This window comes from Schistocerca serialis, chromosome 9, assembly GCF_023864345.2.
Source record: "Schistocerca serialis cubense isolate TAMUIC-IGC-003099 chromosome 9, iqSchSeri2.2, whole genome shotgun sequence".
In the NCBI taxonomy this organism is placed as follows: Eukaryota; Metazoa; Arthropoda; class Insecta; order Orthoptera; family Acrididae; genus Schistocerca; species Schistocerca serialis.
The window spans coordinates 381,298,496-381,313,349 of record NC_064646.1 but is presented as its reverse complement, the minus strand read 5'-3'; the positions used below and the strand labels follow the sequence as shown (position 1 = coordinate 381,313,349).

Below are 14,854 nucleotides of genomic sequence, written 5' to 3'. Positions count from 1 at the left end.
ATAACGAACTACAACCGATGATATGCAACTATGTATTACTGCAACCAGGTTGGACATCTCCGCTGAAATGCCATGTGCAGCAGTCGTTGCCACTAGTCATTTTGAACACAACCTGTGATGGTCAGTTGTCTCGTTACTGGTCACAATCTACATAACTAGTGTTTCTTTACGTGTGCTACCGCAGGTATTGTACAAGTGTTAGATGCACAAACTTTTCAAAATACTGTATCTTGTAAAGGACTCACACTATAATTCTGCAACAAACTGTAAAGGATGAGCCAGTTGGTAGGAAAAGTTTAATTTGTTTTATTAGCTCTCAGCGCAGAGTGTCTTTTCCATTACAGTCAAGCTCCCAGGGCAGAGTGTTTTTTTTTTCCATTACGGCCAAGCCACGGCCGGCAGTGTTGGCTGCCTGTAAATTCTTTCACCCCACGGTCTAGCAACAGCAAGTCAGCACTGAGGAAGAGCACCTTGACCATGCACCTCCCTCATGTGCTGAAGAGGGTACGCTATGCAGAGGCACCGCTGAGCATGCGCCGCTCTGCAAAGTTCCATGCCGCCCACACGGCTTTCTCGATGCAGATCAATCAGGGTGGAGGAAGCTGCGTGGTACATCGAATACACCCGGCCACCCGTTGCTGGGGCCGCGCTCTTGCTCTCCCGCGAGTCTGACACATACCCGGTAGCAGCGAAGATCTCCCCGCTGCTCCCGTTGCTGCGGCACTGTGGACTTAGTTTTTGCAGACACCAACCTTCGGCATACTTTACCTTCTGGCTCACCCTCACCTCCCTTTGTCCAACAATGTATTCCCTGTAGCGTAGCTTTTACCAGTAAATGGCCTTACAAAAGAAACTTTGTCGTGCTCTTTCCAAAACGCCCACCGCCGCCCCATCCACCCATCCACCCACCCTGTACAAAACACCACTACTTTTAGTGTGTTAATGTTTACTGGCTAATAGTACGAGTCCCTGATTTGACTGGCTAATAGTACGAGTCCCTGACCACCAATCCATTCTGTGAAAAGCGCAAATCAGTAGCATTTTTCATTTCCGCAACATTTGCAGTGCAGCTTTTAGGTGATTCACCTCTGGGACCTCAAACGAAATTTTAGCCATATCACCTCGGAAACATGAAATTGTAAATTGGATTTAATATGTCGTCGATGTCGAGATCCTTAGACACAAAACACTGATCAGGTATAAGAAACAGTGCCCTGGACGCCTGCAGAACCAACAACTCGCCACCCTTGGAGCCCACAGCAGAAAAATATGCGGGCTGGTGCAGTGTGCGGTGTAAGACTGGCGAGAGGACGGGTGTTGACAGAAGTCGACGATTTTCATGTAAGACGAGGATCAATTGTCCATAGCGTTTTTATTCCATTTCATTTTATGAACGCCGCAATTATATTGGTAGACTTTCAGTGTTTTAACCTCATGAGCCAAGTTTTACAACCTGATGATGAGAGCTTTGTCTCTCGAAACGCATTATTGAGCTGCATGTAGGACACAAATGTAGTTGAATGCTACCGGTTGTCACCGTTGAAACATAACAACCGTTATCTCACGTCCTTAAAATGGATATTACTGCATACAAAGACAATTTTCGTCGAAATACCACCTAAAGCAGACGAATAATTAACTTGGAATCATCAGCTTCATTTCAAGATCTGCGAAAACGAGTACAGGCAGTCAATGTTGACGCAGCAACTTGGTATTCAGCCAAGGCGTAAAATGCAGCTGTAGCAGAGCCCTTCGTGATGAACTGATACGAAAAGCTAGCTCTCACAGGCACAAAATTATGTTCTAAGTATTCTCTATATTATAAAATTAAATGTTAATTTCTTTTGCAAAAAATTCAAACTTGACTGTACCTTCAAATGGGGTGAAGTTGACCACTGCAGTGAAGTTGATCGAAAAGTTCAAAAACTATTTTATGTCCAATAACTCTTGAACTGCGATGGAAAATCATTTATTTTAGTTATACATTTACTGTTCGGAAGTTCTTAACTCATGGCAATAGCTAAATGTATAGAATTCCCAACCTCTACATGAATACTATGTTCTTCTTCTTTCTTTAACTTTTTTAATGAGCAAAAACTTTAAATCGTGCAATTAGCCAAGACAACTAATCTATCTCGGCCTTTCGTGTGTCATACATTGACCTATCAGAACGATAGCTAGAACTATGACAAAAGCTAATTATTATACTTACCTATTTATAGACACATAAATAAGACTTTAATAATTCTTGGTGGAGTGAGTTGGACCGCCTTTTCTCGAGCGGTTCGCGTATTAAAATTAGTGAATACGGCAAGAATGTGAGCTAATGAACACAGTAGCAGTTTGACGCAGTGGATACAGAAAACGTTAGCTATAACAGACTTGTGCTGGAGTGAGGAGGTCATTGTTGCAAGTGTATTTCAGCAAATGAGTTTGTGACGCAGGCCGCAGTTCTGTTTGTTGCGACATTCAGTTGAGACCGTAACAGTTATCAGTGTGAGAACGCCGCATGTGTAACACGTAAATCGGGTGAATTGAAGACATATTGCCTCGATGTTGTAGAACTGTGTCTCGCACACATTTTAAATGAAAAAATGGGGCCAGTTGAGTGTATAAAATTCCAAAACGAATCCTGATAAACAGGGTTCGTGGGTATCATGGTAAAAAACAAGATGGTCAGCCAGCTTTAGTGCTAAAGAAGACGAGTGTGTGTTTCATCCGAATTTCATAAAGCAAATTTATGATCACATTTTGTCTCAAACTTCTTTTGTGGGTCACCCTGAAATTAGTCTTCTTCCTTTTCTTGTACCTTTGTCAAACATTTTCGCAGGGTCGGCAGGGTTATTGTCAGATTTGTCATGGTTAATTGAAGGGGTGGCCGGATGCCCTTCCTATCGCCACCCCGTTATGCGAATGATGATGACGGTGGTGAAATAGTGAGGGCAACACAAACACCCTGTCCACGGGCCGAGAAAAATCCCCAATCCGGCCGGGAATCGAACCGGGCATCCCGTGATCCAAAGGCTGCGGACTTCACCCTGGAATTAGTATTAAAATTTAAATAATGTGCCAAATTTATTCTTAAATAACTGATACGTTTTCACAACAGTTAAAGTCACCCTAGAGTTATGAACGATCCCCAAAATCACATAATCGATCATCGGTCAACTTCATCCCTAGATGAAATTTAAAATCTATAAGAGCGTAAGGTAAGAAATATCAAAAATTTTATTACTACAGCTCAGTGCCCATACTCTGAAAGAAAAACCAATATATTAATTTTATTAGTTTCAGAAATATTCCAATTTAAACTCCAAAATCGGCCAACTTAGCCTGATTTGACTGTACAACGTTTGTTGTTCCTGCAGTTAACAAAGTCCATACCTGGTTCACAATCTTTCTGTATCAATCAATTTAACTTTGCTGCTAAGTTTTATATCCACAACTATTGTAAACTATTTAAAGCAATTCCCAAAATTTATCACACCATGATTTCCAGCATGGTAACGGTATCCAAATTTGATGTGACGAAATCTGGTGTCCTGTATTACACACTATATTTTCTGCCCTATTTCTGATTTACCAGCGTAGTAAACAAACTTGACAGTTCATGAATACTTATGTTGTTACTCACGCACATGTTCGGTCGGTTGGTTAAACTCGCGACGGGAAAGTCGGGTGATATGCTGTTGAATCTCTGGTTCGTTGAAATCATTTTATTTAGGCCTACTAGTAATGATGCTAAAAGTCAATGATACATAATATCACTAAGGTACTAAATTTTCTCCGTTTTCGTAGTTAGGAAAGTGCTTTGGCTTTGGGAAAGAGTACTAGGTCAATATAGGAGTCAAACAGTGAATCAAATCCACACAATCAGTTGTGTGACATTGGATTGTGAAATTATTCCTTATTTAACAGAGTTAAATAACATTATATATTAGACTAGATAAAAAAGTCAGAACACACACGGGTGATGGAAAGGACTGGAGAAGTCTAAGAAAAGGGGCAGACGAGACTTACAGTACGGGATGAGAAGGAAGCACTGATTGTTGGGGACTTCATTGGACGAGATTTGGAAACCTGAGAGCTTAAACGTGGAAAACAGAGTAATATGCAGACAGAAATTACTGATTAACCATCATGCATGAGTTAATAAGAGTGAAAAGCTAAGTGCATTGTGCGTAACAAAGGTGGGAAGGGGAGGTGAAAAATTGACAGGAAAGGTAATGAAAGATGTAGAAAACTAAAACGGAGTGAAGCGAAGAGTAGTTATAGTAAAGGAATACTGAAACGGAAGAAATTAACGTAACTTCAGGCCAGGTGGGTGGTGAGAACCAAGAACATGTTGTGGTGCTAGTTTCCACCTGCGGAGTTATGAGAAAGTGGTGTCTGGGGGAAGAATCCAGATGGCGCATGTGGTGAAACAGGTGGTGAGGTCACAAATATCATCTTGCAACAGGAAATTGCAAGTTGCCAGTATACGCCCTCTGCCTATGCCCATTCAACCTAATAGATAATTTGGTGTTAGTCATGCCGATGTAGAAGGCTGAACAGTGTTTACATAACAGCTGGTATATGACATGTGTCGTTTCCCTTTATTAGCATACGTTTTGCCAGATACAGAGCTGGTATAGGTCGTGGTAGTATTTTGTCAATAACTAATTGATTTCGTTGTTTTATATATATATATATATATATATATATATATATATATATATAAGACTAGCTTACGTCAGCACATGCATACGTGATCAGTTCTGCTTCTAAAAAAGAGGTTGAGAACCCGTTTTTTCACTCTATGTGGTGACGATGCTTACCTATAGAGGGTCTGATGACTGCGGCGGGCAACCCAGCGGCATGCACCCGCACCGTGTCCTCGGCGATGGCCTTGGTGAACGCATATGTGTTGGGAAAATCTCCCATAATCCTGCAACACACCACACATATCCCCACATATGGCTGGCTACCACATCTCAGATACATCTGTGGGTCCCCAACTGTTTGGGGCATAATTATCCTGCTGTGTTTATAATTTTCTCGTCATTTTACTTCAACTAATACAGTGGTGCGCAATATTTGAGAACGAGAGTAGCTTCCACAGGATGTGTGATCACTACGGACGGCGTTGCATGTTCTGACACGTGCTACCATGCTGCTCACAAGGTTGATGAGGAGTTCTTGTGGTAGGCCGTTCCATTCCCCCACCAGATAGCTTTTCACTTGCTGGATAGTCGTTGGTGTTTGTGGACGTGCTGCAAAATGTCGTCCTACCACATACCGCAGGTGCTCGATGGGATTTACATCGGAGAACGTGTAGGCGAGTACATTGGCTGCATATCCTGTCCTTCCAAGGGCTCCTTCACTTACGCAGTTCCATAGTGTATCGCACTGTCATCCATAACAATGAAATCAGGTCCGAATGCACCTCTGACAAGACACTCAATGGGAAGGAGAATTTTGTCACAATAACGTGTGAGTGTGCCGTCTTCAAAGATTTGGAGGTCAGTACGCCCATATAACATTATGCCTAACCACACTGTAACACCTGGGCCACCAACACTATCGTGTTCGACAATCTTCCTGGGTGCATGCGGTGCTCCCACCTCCCACCTCTCACCATATGATGGTAGATAATGCACAAGGAAACATTGCTGAACATGAGGCATGACGACTTATCAGTGACCATCACCACAGAAATCAGCGTTTTTCAAAAATGCGATGCACAGGTCTATGTTCACACCCCTAAGTACGGAAAACAAGAATGTGGAAATGAAATCCGTAGACAAATAGCGATATAAAATGCTTCTGACGCTCGTTTGATAAATTGATTGGATTTAGCAGTTAGGTATGGTAAACAGCAAAATGATAATAAGCCACGCAAACATAGTCATGCCGTATTGGTCGACTATCTCATACAAATTAGCGTGGTTGTTTGACAAGAAAGGGATTAAAATTGCTTTCAAGACGGACAACAATTTACGACAGAGTCTGAAGCATAAAATCGACGCAGATGAAAACTTGATGAGGAAATCGGGAATGCATGAAGTAAAATGTCGACATTGTGAAGCGAGATACACTACTGGCCATTAAAATTGCTACAAAACGAAGATGACGTGCTACAGACGCGAAATTTAACCGACAGCAAGAAGATGCTGTGATATGCAAATGATTAACTTTTCAGAGCATTCACACAAGGTTGGCGCCGGTGGCGACACCTAAAACGTACTGACATGAGTAAAGTTTCCAAGCGATTTCTCATACGTAAAAAGCAGTTGACCGGCGTTGCCTGGTGAAACGTTGTTGTGATGCCTCGTGTAAGGAGGGGAATTGCGTACAATCACGTTTCCAACTTTGATAAAGATCGGATTGTAGCCTATTGCGATTGCGGTTTATAGTATCGTGACGTTGCTGCTCGCGTTGGTCGCGATCCAATGACTATTAGCAGAATATGGAATCGGTGGGTTCAGGAGTGTAATACAGAACGCCGTGGATCCCAACGGCCTCGCATCACTAGCAGTCGAGATGAGGGGCTTCTTATCCTCATGGCTGTAACGGATCGTGCAGCCACGTCTCGATCCCTGAGTCAACAGATGGGTACGTTTGCAAGACAACAAGTATCTGCACGAGCAGTTGGACGACGGTTGCAGCAGCATGGACTATCAGCTCGAAGACCATGGCTACGGTTACCCTTGACGCTGCATCACAGACAGGAGGGCCTGCGATGGTGTACCCAACGACGAAACTGGGTGCACGAATGGCAAAACGTCATTTTTTCGGCTGAATCCAGGTTCTGTTTACAGCATCATGATGGTCGCACCCGTGTTTAGCGACATGGCGGTGAACGCACATTGGAAGCGTGTATTCGGCATCGTCATACTGGCGTATCACCCGGCGTGATGGTATGGGGTGCCATTGGTTACACGTCTCAGTCACCTCTTGTTCGCATTACCGGCACTTTGAACAGTGGACGTTACATTTCAGATGTGTTACGACCCGTGACTCTGCCCTTCATTCGATCCCTGCGTAACCCTACATTTCAGCAGGATAATGCACGACCGCATGTAGCAGGTCCTGTACGGGCCTTTCTGGATACAGAAAATGTTCGACTGCTGCCCTGGCGAGCACATTCTCCAGATCCCTCACCGTCTGGTCAATATTGGCCGAGCAACTGGCTCGTCACAATACGCCAGTCACTAGTCTCGATGAACTGTGGTATCGTGTTGAAGCTGCATTTACCGCTGTACCTGTACACGCCATCCAAGCTCTGTTTGACTCAATGCCCAGGCGTATCAAGGCCGTTATTACGACCAGAGGTGGTTGTTCTGGGTACTGATTTCTCAGGATCTATGCACCCAAATTGCGTGAAAATGTAACCACATGTCAGTTCTAACATAATACATTTGTCCAAGGAATACCCGTTTATCATCTGCGTTTCTCCTTGGTGTAGCAATTTTAACGGCCAGTAGTGTATGTGCGGCAGACGGGACGGAATTTTAAAGTTAGATTTAATAAGTATGATAATGGAGAGAACGGCTCGTCAGTTGTAGCAAAGTATCTCGAGAAATAGCAGCAATCGTTGAAGGATATAACGGAAAGCATGAGGGCGTTGCACATTGAAGAAAAAGGGTCGTTGTTATCAAATTTTGAAGAGATAAAGTTTTATTGTGCCTTGAAACAGGAGTGTGTTGGCGATCTCAGGGCAGAAGTGTCTAAAGGGCATTTCTGGGCACACTTTAGCGATATCCTCCTTAAGAAGCAGCCGCCAACATGTTTTACTTAGTTCAAAAATGTTCAAATGCGTGTGAATTCCTAAGGGACCAAACAGCTGAGCTCATTGATCCCCAGACTTACACACTACTTGAAGTAACTTATGCTAAGAAAAACACACAGGCCCATGCCCGAGGGAGGACTCGAACCTTCGGCGGGAGGGGCCGCACAATCCGTGACATAGAGCCTCAAACCACGCGGCCACACCACGCGTCTTTTTTCCATTGAGACTGCATCAGAGTTAGTTTTAAGTTAGAACGGGCTAGACACAGACAGGTACTTCTCAAAGATTTTATGACAGACAATAGTATCGGTGGTGCTAAGCATTATACTTTAAGTAAATATCACTGTTGGTGTAGGTGATAGCAGCGGCTTTCAGTTTGCAACGGTACCGCGGGAACGGTGGATGCACTGGCAGGTGATGTTTTATCTTTTATGATTTTACCATGGAGAATGCAGTTAAAACTATAGCGCGATCCTGTGAGCTCTAGCGGCAGCCAGGCGAACTACGTAGCCACTGGCGCTGTATGTACCTGCAGCAGCTAAGTCACACAGCCATGCGATGCACAGGTCTATGTTCCCACCCCTAAGTATGGAAAACAAGAATGTGGAAATGAAATCCGTAGACAAATAGCGATATAAAATGCTTCTGACGCACGTTTGATAAATTGATTGGATTTAGCAGTTAGGTATGGTAAACAGCAAAATGATAATAAGCCACGCAAACATAGTCATGCCGTATTGGTCGACTATCTCATACAAATTAGCGTGGTTGTTTGACAAGAAAGGGATTAAAATTGCTTTCAAGACGGACAAAAAATTTACGAAAGAGTCTGAAGCATAAAATCGATGCAGATGAGAACTTGATGAGGAAATCGGGAGTGCATGAAGTAAAATGTCGACATTGTGAAGTGAGATACACTACTGGCCATTAAAATTGCTACACCATGAAGATGACATGCTACAGACGCTAAATTTAACCGACAGCAAGAAGATGCTGTGATATGCAAATGATTAACTTTTCAGAGCATTCACACAAGGTTGGCGCCGGTGGCGACACCTACAACATACTGACATGAGTAAAGTTTCCAACCGATTTCTCATACGTAAACAGCAGTTGACCGGCGTTGCCTGGTGAAACGTTGTTGTGATGCCTCGTGTAAGGAGGAGAATTGCGTACAATCACGTTTCCAACTTTGATAAAGATCGGATTGTAGCCTATTGCGATTGCGGTTTATAGTATCGTGACATTGCTGCTCGCGTTGGTCGCGATCCAATGACTATTAGCAGAATATCGAATCGGTGGGTTCAGGAGTGTAATACAGAATGCCGTGGATCCCAATGGCCTCGCATCACTAGCAGTCGAGATGAGGGGCTTCTTATCCGCATGGCTGTAATGGATCGTGCAGCCACGTCTCGATCCCTGAGTCAACAGATGGGTGCGTTTGCAAGACAACAACCATCTGCATGAACAGTTGGACGATGGTTGCAGCAGCATGGACTATCAGCTCGGAGACCATGGCTACGGTTACCCTTGACGCTGCATCACAGACAGGAGGGCCTGCGATGGTGTACCCAACGACGAAACTGGGTGCACGAATGGCAAAACGTCATTTTTTCGAATGAATCCAGGTTCTGTTTACAGCATCATGATGGTCGCACCCATGTTTAGCGACATGGCGGTGAACGCAAATTGGAAGCGTGTATTCGGCATCGTCATACTGGCGTATCACCCGGCGTGATGGTATGGGGTGCCATTGGTTACACGTCTCAGTCACCTCTTGTTCGCATTACCGGCACTCTGAACAGTGGACGTTACATTTCAGATGTGTTACGACCCATGACTCTGCCCTTCATTCGATCCCTGTGTAACCCTACAATTCAGCAGGATAATGCACGACCGCATGTAGCAGGTCCTGTACGGGCCTTTCTGGATACAGAAAATGTTCGACTGCTGCCCTGGCGAGCACATTCTCCAGATCCCTCATCGTCTGGTCAATATTGGCCGAGCAACTGGCTCGTCACAATACGCCAGTCACTAGTCTCGATGAACTGTGGTATCGTGTTGAAGCTGCATTTGCCGCTGTACCTGTACACGCCATCCAAGCTCTGTTTGACTCGATGCCCAGGCGTATCAAGGCCGTTATTACGACCAGAGGTGGTTGTTCTGGGTACTGATTTCTCAGGATCTATGCACCCAAATTGCGTGAAAATGTAACAACATGTCAGTTCTAACATAATACATTTGTCCAATGAATACCCGTTTATCATCTGTGTTTCTTCTTGGTGTAGCAATTTTAATGGCCAGTAGTGTATGTGCGGCAGACGGGACGGAATTTTAAAGTTAGATTTAATAAGTATGATAATGGAGAGAACGGCTCGTCAGTTGTAGCAAAGCATCTCGAGAAATAGCAGCAATCGTTGAAGGATATAACGGAAAGCATGAGGGCGTTGCACGTTGAAGAAAAAGGGTCGTTGTTATCAAATTTTGAAGAGATAAAGTTTTATTGTGCCTTGAAACAGGAGTGTGTCGGCGATCTCAGGGCAGTAGTGTCTAAAGGGCAATTCTGGGCACACTTTAGCGATATCCTCCTTGTGGCTGTGTGCGCCGCCATATTGGCGGATGACCTTGAACGAGTTTCGCTCGGCCGCCGCTAGAGCTCGGAGGATCGCGCTAAAGTTTTAACTAAGCGCGATCCGCTGGAAAGGGTCTGCTTCCGGCCGCCATTTTGGATAATTTGCGCGCGGCTTCCTGCCGCGCCCAGTGTGGCGGCGCTTATCAGTGGGAACTTCAGCAGTACAGGCAGCTGCACGCTCATTCGACTCGAGGGAGCCGCACTGAGCACACAGCCATGCCGTACAGGAGGAGAAGATATACAAGAAGATCAAGAATGCCTGTGTACAAGACTGTGGATACATTTAGTCTTACTCCTATTAATGTAGCACAAGAGGAGCTTCTAAATGGACCTATTACTTTTGTAGGAGTTAAGATTAATTTTTCTTGTACAACTACAGAGGTTGTAACTGGTAATAGTTGGTTAACTATTGCTATTGTAAGTTGTGACGAGGCCTAATGGCATACATTTTTTTGTTTAAGGTAATCTATAACTCAGGACGTCTATAATCCAGATATGTCTGGCGGTATAAGGAGGATTGTTTTATGTGGGTTCCTTGTTTTGAACACTTGAAAAAATAGAATAATGCTGTTCCAAAACCTGGTGGAACAATAATCACACAATTAACAATTGGGCAGAATATCTTGAATATTGCTTGTATTTATGTCACTGCTGTTCATGTATATTTTAGGCTATGCGTGAGCTGTGCCCAGAGAGATTAATTCCTGTGGAAAATCAGAGGAAAGGACAGTTGAAGAAAGGTAGAAGGAGAAGGCAGAAAAAAAGAGGGTTAGCATGAGATTTTCTGAATGTCGAATATATGAAGCATGGACATCTGAACGACTCGGGTACTAACAGTAACCGGAGAAGGTGTATAATGGTATAGTAAAGAATGTGTGTTCCCCAATGGTCCAAGTTGTTGAGATTCTGAAAGCGATTTATGAACATAGAGGAGCTGATGTGCAAGCTTTAAATGACGAATAATATGTATTTTAGTGTATCACAGGGAGTAATGACTGATTACTAAACCACAAAACACTTCTAATTCCTTTATTGCCCTTTTGTTTGGTAAAAGTAGGAAGAATAGTGATCCATTACGACTGAAATTCAGCGATTGTGGGTAAATTTTAAATATTACTCTCACCTGGATATTGCTTCCTACTCTGCCTCGAATTTAACTGTCCTTTTCAAAAACTCCGTTGATACAAGCGAATTTGTCGTACAAGAGCGTCAATAATTATTTTAGTGTATATTCGCATAAAATCAAGAAATGCTCAATGGGATCTTAGCAAAATCAGCCTTGGTAGATGCTGCAGCATCACTCGCTGTCTTCGTATGTCAAGAGGCAGACAACTTGTCTGTTTTGCCCAAAACAGTGTCACGAGTCGTAGAATGCCCTTAAACATGGTTTAAGGGCATTCATCTCCAGTTGTTGTTATTGCTGTTGTGTAGTTCTGATCTTCAGCCATAAAACTCCAGTCCTCCATGCTATTCTATCCTGAGTAAGCCTCTACATCTGCGAATAACAACTGCAATATACATCCTCCTGTATCTGTTTACTGTATTCGTCTCTTGGTCTCTCTCTACGATTTTTAAGCCCCGCCCATCCCCACACACACCCTTACCTCCAATATTAAACTGATGATACTTTTAAGCCTCAGTATGTGTCCTGTCATCGACACATTCTTTTAGTCAACCTGTTTCCTTTCTCCCCAGTTACATTCAGAACTTCCTCATTAGTAACGTGATCTACCCTTCCAGTAACACATTTCAAAAGTTTGTTTCTCTCCTTACCTGAATTGTTTATCGGCCATGTTTCACTTCCATACAAGTCTGTACTCCAGAAAAATACCTACAGAAAAAAACTTTCTGAAACTTAAATCTGTATTCAATGTTAACAAATTTCTCTTATCGAGAAACGTTTTCCTTGCCATTGCCATTCTATATTTTATATCCTCTCTACGTCGGCAATAATTAGCTATTTTACTGCCCAAATAGCAAAACTCACCCACTACTTTTAGTGTCTAGCTTCCTCATCTAATTCCCTCACCATCGCCTGAATTAATTCGTCTCCAATCCATCAGTATTATTTTGCTTTTGTTGACATTCGTCTTATTTTCTCCTCTCAGGACATTATCCACTTCGTTAAATTGCTATTCGAAGTCCTTTTCTATCTTTAACAGGATCACAATGTCGTCGGCAAATCTCTAAGTTTTTATTTCTGCTTCATTAACTTTAATTCCCTCTCCAAATTTTTCTTTGGTTTCCTTTCCTGCCTGTTCATTGTACAGACTGAATAACATCAGGTGTTAGCTATAGCCCTGTCTCCCTCCCTTCTTAATCACTATTCGATTCTTGTAACTGGTTTCTGTACAAGTTGTAAATAACCTTCCGCTTCCTATACTTCACCTCTACTTCCTTCAGAATTTCAAAGTGCATTCCAGTAAACATTGTCAAAAGATTTCTCTAAGACTACAAATGGTGTAAACTTAGCTTTACCCCTCCTTATCCTATCTTCTACGAGTAGCAGTAGGGTCAGTGTTTCTCGAGTGTTCATATATCTCTGTGGAACCCATACTGATCTTCACCAAGGTTGACTTCAGCCAGTTTTTCCAAATCTTCTGTAAATAATTCATGTCACTATTTCGCAACTACGACTTATTAAACTGATAATTCGTTAATACATCTGTCAGTACGCATTTTCATTCGAATTGGAACTACTGGAGGCCGGCCGGGATGGCCGAGAGGTTCTGGGCGCTACAGTCTGGAACCGCGTGACCGCTACGTTCGCAGGTTCGAATCCTGCCTCGGGCATGGATGTGTGTGATGTCCTTAGGTTAGTTAGGTTTAAGTAGTTCTAAGTCCTAGGGGACTGATGACCTCAGAAGTTAAGTGCTATAGTGCTCAGAGCCATTTGAGCCATTTGAGCCAGTTTTGAACTACTGGATTCTTCTTGAACTGTGAGAGTATTTCGCCTGTCTCATACTTCTTGCACACCAGGTGGAAAATAGCCTTGACGTGGCTGGATCTCCAAAGGCTCTCCCAAGAATATCAGTAGTACTAAGGGAATGTCGTCCATTCCGGAGCCCACGTCTTTTGTGCTCTGTCAAATTCTTATCTCAGTATCATACCTCCTATCTTACCTTCATCTACGTTTATTACTATTGCATTTCTTGTATGGCCCCTCCATATACTAATTCCTTCTTCCACTTTTCCCTTTAGTGCTTAGCACTGGCCTCCATTTGAGCTCTTGAAATTCATATAGCTGCTTTTGTTTTCTCCAAAGGCCTCTTTATCTTCTTATGTGCAGTATCTATATTCCCCTAGTTATACATGCTTCTGTAGCTTTGCATTTGCTCTGTAGCCATTTCTGCTTAGCAGTTTTGCACTTCCTGTCAGTCTCATTTTTAGGTGTCTGTATTCACTTTTGTCTGCTTCAGTCGCTGCATTTCTATATTCTCTCCTCTTGTCAATTAAATTCATTGTCTCCTGTGATATCGAATCATTTCTACGAAACTTTGTCTTTTTACCAAATTGATCCTCTGCTGCCTTCATTGTTTCATTTCTCACAGCTACCTATTCATCTTCAGCTGTATTACTTTCCCATCTTTCAGTCAAACTTTTCCTAATGCTTGCACTGAGTTTCTCAACAACTTTTGGTTCTTTCAACTTATTCAGGTCCCATCTTCTCAATTCCCAAACTTTTTGCAAATTCCTCGGTTTTAATCTATAGTTAATACGCAATACATTGTGGTCAGAGTACACATCTGCCCCTGTAAATGTGTTACTATTTAAAGTTGTTCCGAAATCTCTGGCTTACTATTACAGAATTAAGCTGAAATCTTCCAATGTCTCTAGGTCTCTTCCACATATACTACTTTCTTTCATGCCTCTTGAGCCAAGTGTTAGCGGTATTAGGTTACGCTCAGTACAAAACTCTACCAGCTGGCTTCTTCTTTCACTCCTTTCCCTCAGTTCTTATCCTCCTGCTATCTTTCCTTCTCTTTCTTTTCCTACTATCGAATTCTAGTCTCCATCAGATCAAATTTTCGTCTCCCTTAACTATATGAATAATTTATTTTATCTCATCATGTGTGTCTTCATCGTCTGCAGAGCTAGACTGCATAAAACTTGCACAAGTTTTGCATCTATGTTGGATACGATAATGCGTTCATTATACTGTCTGCAGTAGCTTACCTGCATTCCTATCTCCTTGTTCATTATTGGATCTACTCCTGCATTGTCCCTATTTCATTTCGTGTTTATAGCCCTGAACCGTTATGAGCAGCTATTCTATTTTTTCTGCCATCGCACTTCACTAATTCCCACTTCATTCATATTCTTCTCTTATATAAATAAAAATATTTATTTACTCTCAGGCGAAATAAACTGGACAGTTGATATATTTACTTGGTTTTACTACAACGGCGTGCTCCATCAAGGCAAACTTGAGCCACACGTAGGGATGGATA

At 42.8% G+C, this 14,854-nt stretch overlaps 1 protein-coding gene across 1 annotated transcript in view; it reads right to left on the bottom strand.

Moving 5' to 3' along the window:
- Positions 1-14,854, bottom strand: part of LOC126418727 (fatty acyl-CoA reductase wat-like) — a 292,976-nt gene that overhangs the window by 144,228 nt on the left and 133,894 nt on the right. The window contains exon 5 of the mRNA XM_050085632.1: positions 4,818-4,927. Coding sequence (XP_049941589.1) covers positions 4,818-4,927 — 110 coding nt within the window. The remainder of the gene's footprint in view (positions 1-4,817; positions 4,928-14,854) is intronic.